We start from the raw sequence: 16,867 nt of genomic DNA, 5'->3' as shown, positions 1-16,867 counted from the left end.
GGACGCATCTCCGACCCCATAAAGTATATATATTCTTGATCAGTATCAATAGCTAAGTCGATCTAGCCATGTCCGTCTGTCTGTCGGACCGTTTGTCCGTATGTATGAACGCAAGGATCTCAGAACCTATACGAGCTAGAGACTTGAAATTTCAAATGTAGGTGCTCCTAGATCGAGTTTGTTTCCGAAAATCGATAATTTACTCCGTTTCCAGGCAATCGATAAAAATAGATATCGATATCGTGTTCTTTGGGCAATTTTGTAAATAATAAGAGCTAGAGTCACCAAACTTGTCATATAGCTTTTAATATAGCTCCCCTAGTCGGGAGCTCCCGACTAGAACCTCTTGTTACCCATTTTTAATGGGTTCAGGGTATAAATGATTGTAGTTGATGGTGAGGTCAGCCAGTTGTCCAGTTTTCGGATATTCTGTTCTTTCGGTAAAATTAGATATAACAAGTCAGGGGTTATAGTCGGGAGCTCCCGACTATTGAATACCCCCTGAACCCTCTTATTCCAACACCAAAACAATAAAATGAAAAGTTCCCTTGGCAGGGGTCGAACTTGCAACTGACAGCAGTACTTGCTGTGTCGACTCTACTCAACAGCCACATAAGGAAACAAATTTTTTCTCCGGTAGTGCTCAAACTTGCGACAGATTGCACAACTTGCTATGCCGCTACTAAGATTTCATGATAAAAAAAGGAACTAAAATAGCATTACAGGAAAAAGTCGCAATTACCATACTGTAAGAATGCGTAGCAGATGCGCATGAATGTGTGTGTGCACATGTATACAAAAATTCTTAAAGCTGCTGCCCCATTCAATTGCGCAGTTGCATTTAACTTTGGTTTTTTCTTAACCGATATTTATTAAATTTTCTACAGTATATCTTATTGTACCAAAGAATATTTGTGTATTCTGAAAAAGTCAATTGATATAAATTGTGGCTTAAATTGGTTGGCAATAAAAGTTGGGTTATTAACTTGATTTATAGCTCAGGGCTGGTAGCGGGTAGGTGGCGATATGTTTAAAATGAAAAACATATGTGTCGATATCGATTTTTATCGATTGCTTGAAAACGGAGTAAGTTATCAATTATCGAAAACAAACTCGATTTGCGCAGGCACTAGGAGCACCTACATCATTAAGTCTCTAGCTCTTATAGATTCTGAGATCCTTGCGTTCATACATACGGACAGACGGACGGACGGACAGAGGCTGTTGATGCTGATCAAGAATATATATACTTAATGGGGTCGGAGATGTTTCCTTCTGCCTGTTATAAACATTTGAATTTTGCACAAATATAATATACCCTTATACCCATTTTTAATTGGTTTAGGGTATAAAAATAAAGAGCTCGTTTTCAACTAAAGTCCAAAACTATTGACCTGACGGGCTTGGTTCTACAAGTGAGGTCGAGGTTCGAAGACATTTTAGAAAGCGATGTCAAACTTAAAAGTAATCTTTTACCTAGATGGTAATGACGTTATGACTGATCCGGAAATATGGCTCCTGTGAGAAGAGTATGTTGAAGGACCTAAAGTGCGAATTTCAGTTCGGGAAGGATGGCCTAGGGAACACTCATCTGTTGCAGCATCAAATCCTGCTGATCGAGGGGATCGAAAGCAAAGCAGGAGTTCTGTCGGCCGAATTAGAAAAAATATATATACTACCGAAAGTTAAATAGTGTGGCCGTACCCGCATACACAGCGTTCATGGTACCGGGAAGTACACTGAATAAGTTTTGTCACAGGTCATTCGGCTCTGTAACGCTGTTCAGCAACTATGCAGACTTTTGACATCCAAAGCCTTCGTGTACTTTGATGACTATATGCTTAAAGGACCCAAATCTTACCAAATACACTTTTTGTTTCTTTTTGTTATGTCTCAAAAATCTAAGCGGAAGACTGGCTAGTTGGCTCTGGCTCTGGGTTTGGTTAATGTATAATTGTTTTTGTTTGCGACAATGTGCCGCATACTTTATGTTTGTATGTAGGGTGTTCCTTTAAGGCATATACAAACTACACATTCCTCATCTCTATGCGTTACAGAAAGGACATTGTGCCTGGCCTTTTATAAGAAGCGTGAAAGAGGTAAAGGCTCATGCAGGATTTACTGGTATTCTCGACTCTACATTTCAGGCTGCTCATTACGAGCTGGAAATTGAGATGAGTCAATAACTTATGTTGCCAGATTCTTAAGGCGCGACTATTGCTTAAAATACAGCGAACGAAGCTTTGGAGGCCGAAGGCAAAAGTTGGAAACTTTTCGGCGAAATTTATATCGCAGGGCTCATTTAGAAAAAAACTTGCTTGCGCTGCGCAGCGAATATTTTTTTAAGAGTGTCACCTCAAAGACGAAAAGACAAAATTACAGGGTGGAGATGGAGATTAGCTAGGATCGTCCCTTACTGAAAATATATATCTGTTTTCTAAGGAATTATTGAAAAGCAAAGCGGGGGTATGATTAATATATATGATATGTATGATTATTAATATGTATGATTATATATATATATATATATATATATATATACATATATATATATATATATATATATATATATATATATATATATATATATATATATATATATATACATATATATATATATATATATATATATATATATATATGCTCATATATATAGAGGTACTAAGTGCATTGGTAAACCAAAAAGCAGTGGGGTGGCAACGCCAAAATGCGGTCCACTGCGCTCTCCTAGTAGAGGTAGAATGGGAGACGGCTGGGCAGTAACGGGGATAAAGTTAAATGTGAGCGTGTGTGGATTTCGGCTTATCATGTAAACAGATTATTAAGTCAATTGGATTCTTTGTGAATATACAAATATTCTAAAACCCAATAAAATCTACTGCATAAAATATCATAAAGATCGATAAATAAACACCAAAGTCATTAAAGAAAACATATGATTATTTTAAAGCCATTCGATATCTAGTGAACAGCGAAAGAATTTCTATTTACATGTACATACACACAAATAGAATCACAATTTTAGAGATATATAATTATTACCCTGCACCCATCTAAAATGGTTAAAAAGGGTATACTGTATTTCTGCAAAATGGAAATGTATGTAACATGCAGAAGGGAGCATCTCCGACCCCATAAAGTATATATATTCTTAATCATAGCCGAGTCGATCTAGCCATGTCCGTCTGTCTGTCCGTCGGTATGAACGCAACGATCTCAGAACGTATATGAGCTAGGAATTTAAAATTTTGGATGTAGGTGCTCCTAGTGTCTGCGCAGATCGAGTTTGTTTGCGATAACCAATAACTTACTCCGTTTTCAAGCAATCGATAAAAATCGATATCGAAATCCTGTTTGAGCAATTTTGATAAGTATTAAGAGATTAAGATCACCAAACTTAATATGTTGCTTCTAGAATATCTCAACATATAAAGCTGTTTGTCCTGATTGACTGACTGAATGACTGATCAACGCACAGCCCAAACCGTAACAGCTAGGAAGCTTAAATTTTCCCTTTAGCTATCCTATGTGATGACGGTGCGCGTTAAGACGGGGTTTCGGGAAATTCCACCCGCAAGTTTGGAAAAATCGCGAAAACCGTTTGTATTAAACTTTTTTTGCTTACCATCCGATTGGCCTCAAACTCAATTTCAAGGTTCTTTGTTTAAATTCATTTTCCAAAATTGTATTCCTCATTGGTGGAAATGAGAGTCAACGATTTGGTGGGTGACGTTTCGCGCTCAAATTCGTTTGCATGGATCTACATAAAAAATCATTTGAGACGTGTTTCACATTTTTTTTGCAAAAACTAAGATCCTTCGGTGGAAAGTGCATTTTAAAGTAATATATTGAGAATTTTAAGCTGTTTCCGATTTGCATCAAACTTATATTCAAAGCTCTATATAAGAATATAAGGAATACGTGTTTTAGCGGGAAATTCCACTCGAAACAGTGGTAAAATGACAGAAAACGTTTGTATAAGTAGTTTGTTTATTGTCCGCTCAGTTTCAAAATCATTTTTAAAGCTATTCGAGAACATAGATTTTATAACATAAGTGCCCCGGGCATGGCCGGGCTATACCCGCTAGTTATATTTATATCAAGTATCTTTCATTTTATACTTATCGCCACCTACCCGCTAACACCGCAGAGCTATAAATCAAGTTAATAATCCAACTTATATTGCCAACCAATGTAAGCCACAATTAAAATGCAATTGACTTTTTGAAAATACACAAATATTATTTGGTACAATTACATATACTATAGAAAATTTCATGAAGATCGGTTAAGAAAAAACCAAAGTTATATGTTACTGCTGAATTGGATGGGAGAGCTAGCGAATACTTCAAGAAATTCTGTACACATGTACACACCCACATTCATGCGCGTCTGCTTCGCATTCTATCGTTCCAACAGCATGCTATTTTAGTTCATTCTATTCTCAAAAGTACTTAGTTATTGGTGTGGCTGCTGAGTTGAGTCATAGCAAGTGGTGCGGTCTGTGTGGCGAGTTCGAGCCCTACCGGGTAAAGTAGTTTATATTTATTTTTTCCTGGTGTGGCTGTTGAGTCAGTCGACAGCCAGTAATGCGGTCAGTTGCGATTTGGAACCCTGCCAAGGGAACTTTTTTTTTTATAATTTATTTGGTGTTGGAATTAGAGGGCTAAGGGTATTCCCTAGCCGGAGCCACCCGACTTGGACCTCTTAATGGTTTAAATATGCAGTTCTTTGTATGGCTTTGAGGTATAATGCATCTGGAAGTAATTCGGTCACTAAATGGTAGTAACGAGCTCCACATCGGCGTAACAAGTTGGAGACTTCCCAATATAGTATATATATTCCTTATCAGTATTAAGAGCCTATTCGATATAACCATGTCGGTCTGTTTGTTTCTAAATAAAATACTGTTTATCCTGATTGACTGACTGGTGAGTAACACGTAGGAGCTAGAAAGCTGGAAAGCTTTTGGGAAATTTCACCCGCACGTGTGCAGGAATCGCGAAAAAAGAAAGGCTTAAAAATGTTCAAATTGATTTGACGGGTCTTTTACACTCTTTGAAAAAATGCATTCCTCCTTGATGGAAATTGGACAAGGATTTGATGGCTGATATTTCGCGGTCAAATTCATATCCATGGATCTATATGAAAAATCATTGGGACGTGTTTCACATTTTTCCCAAAATCAAAGCATCTTTATTGGAAAGTGCAATTCAACGATTTTTTGTTTTAAGTTTTTTCCGAATTTCTTCAAATTTATTTTCGGAACTTAAAAGGAATACTTTACTTTAAGGAAATTCTACATGCAACAGTGGTAAATTGGCGGAAAACGCTTGTGTACAAGTTGTTAGTTTAACGTCAGATCAGTGTCAAAATAATTTTCAAAGCTTCTTAAGGAAATTTATTTTATTCGTGTAACGGGCAGAACGAGTTATACCCGCTACTACATATATATGTTTCATAATGTTAAAAGTAGATTCTTTTACGAAATGCTTATATTTCAACAATATCTTGAATTTTGACTTTTTTTAGTTTCACCATGCTCCTTACACTTGTTAAAGGTTTGATTAATATCTTATCACGATGTCATCATATAGCTGCCATAAAAACGATCGACCATAAATTAAGTTGCAATGGTTAATCTATAGATTTTAGGCAGCAATAGCCTATCCGAAGCGAACCAAATGTAATCTATGCATTTGATGTTATTGGTTTAGCGGAATTTCCTTTTGACTTTTCCTGGCTCAAAATGTTGTGAAAGATATTCCAGTTTTTTGAATAACATATTGAATATTTAATAAACAATTGTTATACTCTTATAGAGGCTCTTATTATTTTGTCATGCAATTTGTTACGAATAGAAGTCATCTCCGACCTCTTAAAGTGTAAATATTTTTTATCATTATCAAAAATCTAGTCGATGTAGTCCTCTCCTTCTTTCTGTTGCTATTCGGCATAACCGCTCAGTGTTAAAGCTAGCGTTTTGAAACATAGCAGGTAGCACGTATGTCGGAACCGACCGAATATATTACATAGCTGGCACAGGAACGATCGGTTGAAAATTAAGTTCTAGCGACAAAAATAGCTTGTTTTCCAAGATATCTGTATCAAGCTTTGCATTATTAGACCCACTATGTTCTTATTTCTTACCTAACAGTAAACCAAGTGTATGAGATCCTTGACTTGTCGAAGCTATTCTAAGTTTGTTGATATCTGTGTTAAGGATCCAATTATTAGTGTATCTATTGATTCTGCATTGGTGAAAAAGTTTTATGAAAATTATGGCAAGGGCACACATTTTTTGAAGGTTTCGAATTATTTATCAAATAAGTGGATCTAGTTGGGAGTTTCCGGTTAGGGGATACCCTGAACTCTCTTCTATCAATAAATAATGCAGCTCGCAAAAATAAATTAACCACCTTCTCTACTCAACAGCCACAGTGTCAATTGTATCACAGAAAACAATACAATCGCAATTGCAAGACTGCCCAAACCACGTTAGCAGATAACACATTTTCTTTATAATAACTTCTGGGTTTCTCAACCGATCTTAATGTCTTGATTGAGATTTTCTAAGGTTGATTTTATTGTGGTATAGTATGTTTCTATATTCTCAAAAAGTCAATCGCATTTAAATTATGGCTTAAATCGGTGGGGAATACAAATTGATTTATTTACTTGATTTATAACTATGTGGTGTTAGCGGCGATGGATACTAGATGTATATACACTTTTATTATATATATTTTATTCTAGAAGCTAAGTACATTTAAATAAACCATTTTGTATTGCCCACCAATTTAAGCCACAATTCTAATACAATTGACTTTTTGAGAATATGCGAATATTCTGCAGTACAATTATAATAGCTGTTGAAAATGTTATATATACATCAATTGAGAAACACAGAAGTTTTAAATAGAAAACGTGTGGCTATATATAGTAAGCAAGTAGCTAGCGCGAAACGCAAGAATTTCTATATAGATGTACACACACACTCGCGCGCGTCTTAATTGAATTCTTTCAACATTGTATTGTATTGCATTGGTTTCTGCTACTTTAATTGGTTATCTTTTCATAGGGAATAAATTGGTGGTGAAGTTATTGAGCGATCTGCATTTGGTGTTGTTAGAAGAGGGTTCAGTGTATCCCCAAGTTGAGAACTTCCGACTTGCAGGGTATCCTTAAGTCGGGAACTCCCGACAAGAGCCTCTTTCGTGTTTGGTGTTAAATTCTTACCATTTGGTGCGATTTATTTTAGGTTTAATCTGTGATTTTAATTTGTAGATTGGTAATTACTTATTTAAATACAAAATAGTTTTTCAGCTGGTCATTATTACGGTAGCTATATTACATAGTGGTCCGATCTGGCCGACCACATTATATGTACTGTCTGAAACGCAAAAGCTAATTTCATTATCTTCCGAGACAATGAAGCTATCCATCTAACTACTGGGTACCATCACAAATTATCGCGATCTATGTACATATATACACTTTCACTTAGTTTTTATGAAAAACTTTACCGATTCAAACTATTCATTTATTTTCTGATGCTAACACTTTAATAAAGATTTGAAGATGAATGGAAATGTATTCCTGTCAATTTATACTATCATTTTATTGTTACAGACGCTGGAAAGGCGGCTGTATAGAACCGCACCCCACGGACATGGCACTAATAGTCAACTATCAACTGGAGGCCACCGTTTTTGGAAAACCCAACAACCCCATGATTGAGGAGAAAAAGGTTTGAAATACAAGACCGAGTTTCTATTATTCTATTACTTTACTTTTATTAGTGTTTCCTAGATTGTTCGTTATCAGTTCTTTACAGAATTAAATAAAAACCAAAATTCATTTTTAAAGTTGACCATGATTTATGTATATTTTTGTTTATATAACTGCTTACGTCCGGAGAATACATTATGTTATTTCCCAATAAGGGGCAGATTTTAAATAAATAAATAAATAAATAATTATGTTACAAAAAAAAATTTTTAATAAAAACAATAATTTTAACTAAAGCAGGTGACGATGTTAATGCAAAATATATAGCTATATTTATTATTAATTGTTACTTATCTCATATATTTTGTGCATGATTACACATTGAAGAATTGTCAGAAAACAATACGCCTGCGTTCGCTTAATAGCAAAACAGATCCCGCTGCTCTTGCTCGCGAAGTGGTGGAAAAATGTGAGCTTATACACAAGTCGCAGCTAAACGAAGTGGAACAAATCATATTCTACCTTAAGAACCGTAAATACAATGGTGAGGACCAGCTTTGCCAATAACTTTATAGCGGATATAACCTATTTATTATTTATCAAAACACAGATATTGCTGAAAATCCACAAGCAAACAATCGTAAATCGGCGGCATTGCACACATCTTATACTCGCTCTTCGGCGCGCTCTTATAACAGTGTAGGGGCCATATCTGGTATAACTATGGGATCGGCGTCTAATGGGGCCACAACGTCAGCTATATCAACGGCGAATGTGACCATTACCAACATCGAGGAGTACGTCGATCTACTATACGAAGAGTTGAGTGAGCGAGTACGCGGATCTGCCATGATACTTCAGATGGCTCGGAATCCCGATAATCTTGAAGAGTTAGAAAAAAGTGGTAACTTGTTAAATTCTATTTATAATCTGAACCCATTAAAAATGGGTAAGAGTATATTGTATTTGTGCAAAATTCAAATGTATGTAACAGGCAAAAGGAAGCATCTCCGACCCCATAAAGCATGTATATTCTTGATCATTATCAATAGTCGAGTCGATCTAGCCATGTCCGTCCGCCTGTCCGTCCGTTTTTCCATCTGTCCGTCTGACCGTATGTATGAACGTAAGGATCTCAGAACCTATAAGAGCTAGAGACCTAAATTTTCGATGTAGGTCCTCCTAGTTCCTGCGCAGATCGACTTTGTTTCCGAAAATCGAACTTTCTCGGTTTCCAAGCAATCGATAAAAAATTTATATGTAACTGCGCAATTGGATGGGCAGCTAGCGAAAACATCAATGCAACAACTGCATATGGTGTTGAAATAAGAGGGTTTAGGGTATTCCCTAGTTGGGAGCTCCCGACTAAAACTTCTTACTTGATTTTTTTTGTACGCATGTTGACTTACCTCTGTTTTTGTAGAGGCCTGCCTCAGTGCGTTATCCCGAGTGCTGCGCGAAGATTGGCGGAAAAGCTTGGACTTATCCACAAACATTATTTATATATTCTTTTGTTTTTCTACCTACACCAAGTTTCATCCACTAATTGTACAGTACAAGGTAAGTTACAACAAGTAAAATTTTTATTATAATCTTTAAGCTCATTACGCAACAGATAGGGTCACTGTGCATGGATATCATCGACTTCGAATTGCGTCGCTACGAAACTATGCGTAACGAACTGGATGTCCGCAAGCACCCTAACGGATCGACCCCGCAGTCGGCCAAGACCGGCCAGGATAGCCATAATCGTGGTACCGAGAACTCCCTGGACATTATGAAGGAAGAGAGACCAAAAGAGGTGAATAAGATCATTACACTTACTGAAGGTCGATAGTTACTCATTTAAATACCATGCTTCGTTTCTTAACAACACATACCTTTTTTAACAAATCACAATTAATCTTTAATTAAACACACAACAAATTTAATAATCAATTGATTAAAATTTTATAATAAGGAAACTATAAACATTTTTTGTTTAATACCAACTATGGATTTCGTTACATGGTCATTTATTATTATTAAATTGAACTTCTACCAATAATATATTATTTTATTATTTATTTTTATTTCAAGTATAAATAAACATTTAACCAAATTTTTATTTAGTATGCAAATAAACATATTTATATTATCCTTCAATAGCCAATATTATCCATAAACAAAAATAGACAGTACTTAAATATAATAAACGAATCAGATTTTATCGTGACAATAAGAACATGCACACAAATAAGGACAAGAAGCACATAAAATTCATAATTTTTAATGTGTAAACAGCACCGCCGATTAAAAAAATTTACTTTTATCCGAAATACAGCAAACCCTACATACTTATAATTATACAAAATTCTTCTATTGCTATGCTTTACCTGAATTTCATTTTCGTGAAGCAGCTTGAACAGCACTCTCATCTTGCAACAGGCTCTGAAGATTTTTACGAATTTTCTTTTTTTGGACTAGCAACCCAATGCAACCCAATGTAAATCTAAAAATATTTTTTCTGTGTAAAATTCATAAAGAGAAGGGCCTACTCTAGACATTCTACTAACACCAAATGCCTTAGCTTAGCAAAAAATGCAATCTAATTTTTATTGCCTTTGCCGGACTCGAACTCGCAACTACCAAAAAAAAACTAAAGTAAAATAGTAGCTTTTTTTTTAAAAAGCCCTTTGTGTTTCTGAACCTCCGTTGCAACCATATTAATTTTTCATTTAATATAGTTATATACAACAACAAAATTTCAGTGTATTATATCTAATATAAAGAAAGAAATTACCATTCATTGCCTGCCTGGGTCAAATTTATAATATACAAATATTTGCGCCAATTTAAAAAATGTGTAATCACCACCATATGTCTGTTCATGGTATTCTATTCATCAGCTTTCCCACGCTATCTATTACCAATATATTACAAACGAAATTGTTTTTTCACATCGAGTGGTCTTCAGTCATTCAACAGCCAAATTGTCCCTTTTGCTCTACAATAAACCAGCCAGTTAAGGGCTAGCTAAGAAACTAAATAATATTTATAAACAATGGCATCTCCTCAATCATACAGGAAAAACAAATTTCGGAGTGAACTATACAATATAAAATTTTAATTAAAAACCAACAGTATTCTGCTTTTCGTCTTTTGGTGGTCAATTTGGCGACGGTTAGTCGAATTAGCCCCTACCAAAAAACGCGTATGACATTGTAAGTTGACAAAATAATCAACACAAAACATATTTATTATTCTTATACCCCCATTAATATGGATTTTCCGTGAGAAATTGGTAAAAAGGGTTATTTGGTCATATATCACATTTGTACATTATTTTAAGTTTAAATGGATTGTTTAATTCAATCGGTTTTTCATTCGTGAGTGTGTGAGACTTGAGGGGTGAAGTTTTAAGAGAACGTTTTGTGCTACTGTCCTATATAGTTTGTATTGCGGGATTTGAGCCTATCTTTACAGAACATAATTTCGTTGCGGACAAGTAACGAATGTTTCGTCTAACTCTTCGCAAAATACAGCATCGACAGCAATATTTGGCCACCTGGTACTCTTGTGGTACTCTGGACCCGTTATAATTTGCATTCCGTTATTTTCGCTGCACTTGCTTCATTGTCGTTAATTCGCTTCCTCTGCTCACTGTGAATTTCCATTCCGTTGGTAGAAAAACTCACATCTGTGAGACAAGAAAGTGACAAGTCAAGGTCGTACTGTTAACATTAGAGCATTAGAACTGTCCCTCACCCCTTCAGTGAGCGTGACATTGTAAACTCAAAGTTGGTCTTATAACGGTCGGGAGCATTAGATTTAGGGGACAATGGACCTGTAGAGATGTCTTTCACCTTACCCTTGTGAGTATAAAATTATTCATTCAATCTCAAATGTATGATGGACTGTATAGCACCTGATTCGCCAAATCTCCTCCAATTCGCTCTTCGCCGCCATCGATTATCTTCACCAGATACGCAGTCTTGAGTACTCTCTTTCAAACATTAAAAGGTTTAACCATCTATGGAATTGTTGGAAGGGCTCTGCGTAAGAGGCGGTATAGGCATTCCAAATGAATCAAGACTTACTTGTTTAAGAACGTTATGAAAATACTTACACTTTTAGCTACAATGAAATCGTTTTCAATATACAGCCAGTAGAAAAACCGGACGAAAATCAGCTGCGTTGTCTGCGTCAACTTTGTACTCATATCTTTCTTCGTTGTGTACAGGATCAGGTTTAGGTCAAGTCATGCTGATATACATTATTATCGTATAATGTGACCAGGAAGCGTACATTGCCAAACGGGGCTCAAAGCACAACCATTTTGGAACGTCAATGTTATAGTTGCAATCAGCTTCCTATCGTATCAAATGGCTGGTTCGGAAAAAAGACAAAAAGTTGATATAGGTTGGTATTAATTATCCAACAAGCAATGTAACTTCCAGCTCCAATCACAAAATTGTATAATGTTCGCAGTTTCGAGACATGAGCCCAAACTAAAGTGCGGAATCTGGACTGTGCAGTAATTGCCTATAATCAGGACACTGAACACTGGTTCAGTGTCCCTCTAAAAATCGTTGTTATTGCAAACATCACCATCACACGCTGCTGCACGTTAGCCAAACGTCTCAAACGACTGCATCACCATCGTCTACATAGCCATTATCCATAACAACGCAATCGCATGAGTAAATTGTCCGGTGGACTTCTGCGAGAAAGAGCACTGCTTGACTCTTATTCCCAAAGCAATATCACAAGCATCAGTTCGAAACTGGTGGCATTGGGTATAAAACGAATAAAATCAACAGCTGTACATCTACCGAAAATAAATCTCCTTTTTCACCGTTAAAAGTAACTCAAAATCGGCACGTCGGATTGAAGGTTGCTCGCGAATGCGGCACTTGCGGAAGAAAATTTTTACCAGTCTGGAAGGATTGACATTCTCCTCGGTACAGAGGTATTTTTTTTTAATGCCTGGCTGTTGGACACATTAAGCATGAAGACAATTTAATTTGAGAGTCCTTGTCTTCGAAGATTTGTGTTTGGCAAATATCACCATCAAACGTTTAACCAATCATCAACTACCGTTGAAGAAAAAACACATGTGGCCATGGATTTTTTTATTTCTGGTTCAAAGTCGCCTTTTATTTTTTCGTGTGTGGGACTCGCTCACTTGCTCAGGAGAAAGAGAGTAAGAAATACATATGATTTATGTAATAGAGCGGCATCAGTTTTTTTATTTCGCTCCCATTACAGGAAACTGTTTTAGCTTACTCTCAGTTCTCTCAAAGCTCTGTTATTATGCCAGGATCGTTGAAATCTTGTGTGTCCGCACAATTAACAATGCACACAAATTAAATTTTTCTCAAATTTCGGATTCATTTCTGCCCTTTTGAAGGGATGATTAGTATGAAATAATGAAAGGGGTGTTTGCCTGCCTGTCCGATACAAATCTTGACCAGTTTGAAAGTTTCTGAAAAATTCGACCTCCACACATACACACAAATGTGTATGAATGAGAAGATTATTTAATGATTTCGAGTTAGGATTGGAATGCATTTTGACCCCTTATTATCTGCAGCGGCCCGTTGGGGCGAAAGGGTAAACATAAATATGTAGGTCAAGTGACTGATCATTTAAATGATTTTGTGATGGCTGCATTTTGTGCAAAAATTAATATCATTAAAATATTCGAATATGCCAAACACAAAAAAGGATCGATTTAATATTTATAATTTTAATAGTTTTATTGACTTGTCGGAGAATTAAAGTCATCTCCTTGCAGGTCATCATTATTCGACGCTTGGTCGTTCGGATTCTGGTGTTCCGTACTCAGTCTTGGCGGATGCAGCGAGTCTTCGTTGCTTTGTTGCTCATTATTGTCTCTTGAATACACACAAGTGACCACCTCATGCCACGCCGGAAACACAGGACAGCCACAAGAGAAAGACCAGATCTAGAAACGCCTACGAATCCACACACAGCCTCAGTTCGCAAACTGAGTCCCCATTCTACCGGAACTAGTATCTACCAGCACAACCTATGGTCACACCTTACAGTCTCATGCCTATCGAGATGCTACAGTACCTCCTCCTGATCCTGATATATACACGTCCTCGTGTCTACCATTAACAACTCAGTTTGATTCCATCTTAATAATTTCATTGAATACTTCAGAAAAACTTAACCAAATAATCTGAAACTCATATAATATTCCGTAACATAACTTAACTTCTATTTTTAACATGTTGAGGGTTATTTTAACATATCTTAGGTTATATTCTCTTATAAACCATTTCTTTCATTTACATTTCCAAGCAAGAGATCATTTAAACATTTTCAAATTATACATTAATCAGTTCAAATCATCAATTCGTAATCCAAAATACATAACTAAGCTTTTATTGGCCAACTTTTAAATCCATCGCCAAACACATTAACTTCACGAATTCATCAACCACATTACTCGTCCATCGCCCAACACTTGGCTTCACGAATTCATCAACCACATTGTTCGTCCATCGCCCAACACTTGGCCTCACGAATTCATCAAACACATTTTTAAAGCAACCCTCGCCCATCATCAATCACATGACTTCACGAATACTCTTCTGTATCAACAGACTTTTCCAACAGACTTTGTTCTTTATAATTAACATCAAAAGCTCTTCTGGAATTTGATCATCTGGTAACTTCCGAAAACTTTCCTGTGGATAATTGTTACGTCTATTGTTCTGTGTAGACTTTAAAACGTATCGGGCTCCGTCCATTACCTCGCCTCTGAACTTTGCATCTAATTTCGTTTGTTGGCTCTCACTGTTTTTAAGTAACATAAAGTCACCCACACCGAACCTAATTACCTTAGCCATATTTTTGTCAAATTTTGTCTTCACATATGTAGCGACCTCTTCCATGTTCTTAGCGGCCAACTCCCTTAATTTAATCTTGTCAATTTCAGTTTCGATATCACTAATAGGAATCGTCCCCAGTGGACGCACAACTTTACCAATCAAAAGTTCTAGAGGACTACACTTAGTGCTACGATTAACTGTACAGTTAAGGGCTAACTGTACATCCCTCAGTGCATCTTGCCGCGATCTAGCACTTTTCTCAACAGCCGTCAACAAATTCTTTAGTGTACTCATAACCTTTTCAACTTAACCGTTGGCTTGACTTGCACCTGTTCCAATTAGATGTAATTGCATCTTTTGGTTAAAACAAAATTGCATAAACTTTGCGGCCGTGAAGCTGCGCCCCTGATCAGCAATTAAACGTGTTCGCACGCCAAAAATGGCAACCGAAGATTTCATTGCGTTTATACAAGTATTGGCACCCAAAAAAAAGTTGTGAAACAGGTAAACGTATTTAGTAAAAGCGTTGATTTGTACAATGATGTATTCTTTACGATCAGTTTTTCCGCTAAGTTTTCCCGATATATCTATGTGAACGGTATGCCAAGGAATGCTATTTTTTGGAATTAGGTGTAATTCAATTTGAGGTTTTCCTGACGTACCCTTAGAAACTCTGCATGTAATGCAGTTCTCCAAAAATCTCAAACATATTTTGTCATACCAGAAAACCTGTAATGATCGTACACCTTGTCTAGCGTTTTCTCCCAACGTAGATGCATGATAGACTCATGTACCTGATCTATAACTGACCAGCGGAATGCACGAGGAACTACCGGTAAACAACTAGTTCTTGAGTTCCTCTGAATCTTTTTATACAAATCATTTGATCTAATTTCCTAAGTGGCAATTAATGCCAATGGTAAATCGTCATTATTCAACTTAGTTAAGATTTCTGGTACTTCTGGATCCTTTTGTTGTTCCACCAGTATCCAGTTTTCCGATATTTCTGTTAGATCAATTCGCTTCTCTTCTGTTTTATTCTTTTGACACACCGGATTCCTAGATAAAAAGTCCACGTGTGCTATGCGTTTACCTTCTCTGTATTCAATTTCGAATTCAAATGTTTGTAAAAACTCCCACCAACGATAAAGCTTAGGTGCCATTTGACTTTATTTCGAGAAGACTTGATTGAATTAAAGTCAGTAAAAATCACAAATTTTCTCCCATGCAGATACGACAGCCAGCGTTTCCAATTCATAGGATGTGTACCTGGACTCACAGGAGCTAGTTGCTCTACTATAGTAAAGTAAAGGATAGCAATGGTGCTATCGGGTATGGACCCGATAGAGCTGGCGTCGGTATGCAGTTCTATCGGAAACTGGGGTTCAAAAATTATTAAAACGGGCTTGTTTGTTAATACACTGCTGATTTTACTGCGAATTTCTTCATGCTGTGGCTGCCAATAAAAACTATTCTTTTCAGATGTGAGAAAATGAATGAATTGACGAAAATATGACACTAACGCAATGAACTGTCTTAGAGTAGCAACTGACTTCGGTGGAGGCAACGCCACTAGCGATTTTATTTTGCTTAAATTTGGACGTATCTCCTCTCCCCCGCTTTTATCTCATAGCCACGGTAGCGAAATGTAGATCTCAAGAAAAAGCACTTCGAAATTTTAAATGAGAAACCTTCACTAGAACGTCTCATACGAGTTGCAACCGCTTATACGCTTCTTCCTTCGTTTCTGAAACAATTAATATATCGTCCATATAAACGATTACAAACAAATGAGCAAGACTGTCAAGTACTTTCAATACAGCTCTTTGAAACACGGAGGGTGCGTTCTTTAATCCAAAGGGCGTCAAAAGAAATTCGTACTAACCATCAGGAGTAACAAATGCAGTATATTGCATAGTGGTAATACCCGCTAGCCATGTCCAGAGAAGTGAAATATTTAGCTCCCCTGAGTCTAACTATTTGATCTGATATCAACGGTAATGGATACTTATCAGCTACTGTATTTTTATTAAACTCTATAATCAACACAGTCTTGCTGAACCGTTTTTATACCCTGAACACATTAAAAAGTGGTATACGGGTATATTGTATTTGTGCAAAATCCAAATGTATGTAACAGGCAAAAGGAAGCATCTCCGACCCCATAAAGTATATATATTCTTGATCAGCACCAATAGCCGAGTCGATCTAGCCATGTCCGTCTGTCCGTATGTATGAACGCACGGATCTCAGAACCTATAAGAGCTAGAGACTTGAAATTTTAGATGTAG

The 16,867-nt window shown here is 36.5% G+C and overlaps 1 protein-coding gene and 1 long non-coding RNA gene across 4 annotated transcripts in view; one reads left to right on the top strand and one right to left on the bottom strand.

The window, feature by feature from the left end:
- Positions 1-16,867, top strand: part of Kap3 (kinesin associated protein 3) — a 72,589-nt gene that overhangs the window by 4,772 nt on the left and 50,950 nt on the right. For all 3 annotated transcript variants that reach the window (XM_032433426.2, XM_015168263.3, XM_015168262.3), the window contains exons 2-6: positions 7,633-7,750; positions 8,119-8,275; positions 8,342-8,635; positions 9,155-9,291; positions 9,347-9,532. In XM_032433426.2, coding sequence (XP_032289317.1) covers positions 7,633-7,750; positions 8,119-8,275; positions 8,342-8,635; positions 9,155-9,291; positions 9,347-9,532 — 892 coding nt within the window. The remainder of the gene's footprint in view (positions 1-7,632; positions 7,751-8,118; positions 8,276-8,341; positions 8,636-9,154; positions 9,292-9,346; positions 9,533-16,867) is intronic.
- The window catches only part of LOC138911646 (uncharacterized), a 33,180-nt gene continuing 26,166 nt past the window's right edge, over positions 9,854-16,867 (bottom strand). Inside the window, exons 2-3 of the long non-coding RNA XR_011417336.1 lie at positions 11,840-12,099; positions 9,854-11,765 (exon numbers count right to left, since the gene is read on the bottom strand). This is a non-coding gene — a long non-coding RNA (uncharacterized lncRNA). The remainder of the gene's footprint in view (positions 11,766-11,839; positions 12,100-16,867) is intronic.

This window comes from Drosophila virilis, unplaced genomic scaffold, assembly GCF_030788295.1.
Source record: "Drosophila virilis strain 15010-1051.87 unplaced genomic scaffold, Dvir_AGI_RSII-ME tig00001822, whole genome shotgun sequence".
NCBI lineage: Eukaryota > Metazoa > Arthropoda > Insecta > Diptera > Drosophilidae > Drosophila > Drosophila virilis.
The sequence above is the reverse complement of the archived record's forward strand: the minus strand, read 5'-3'. Positions and strand labels throughout refer to the sequence as shown.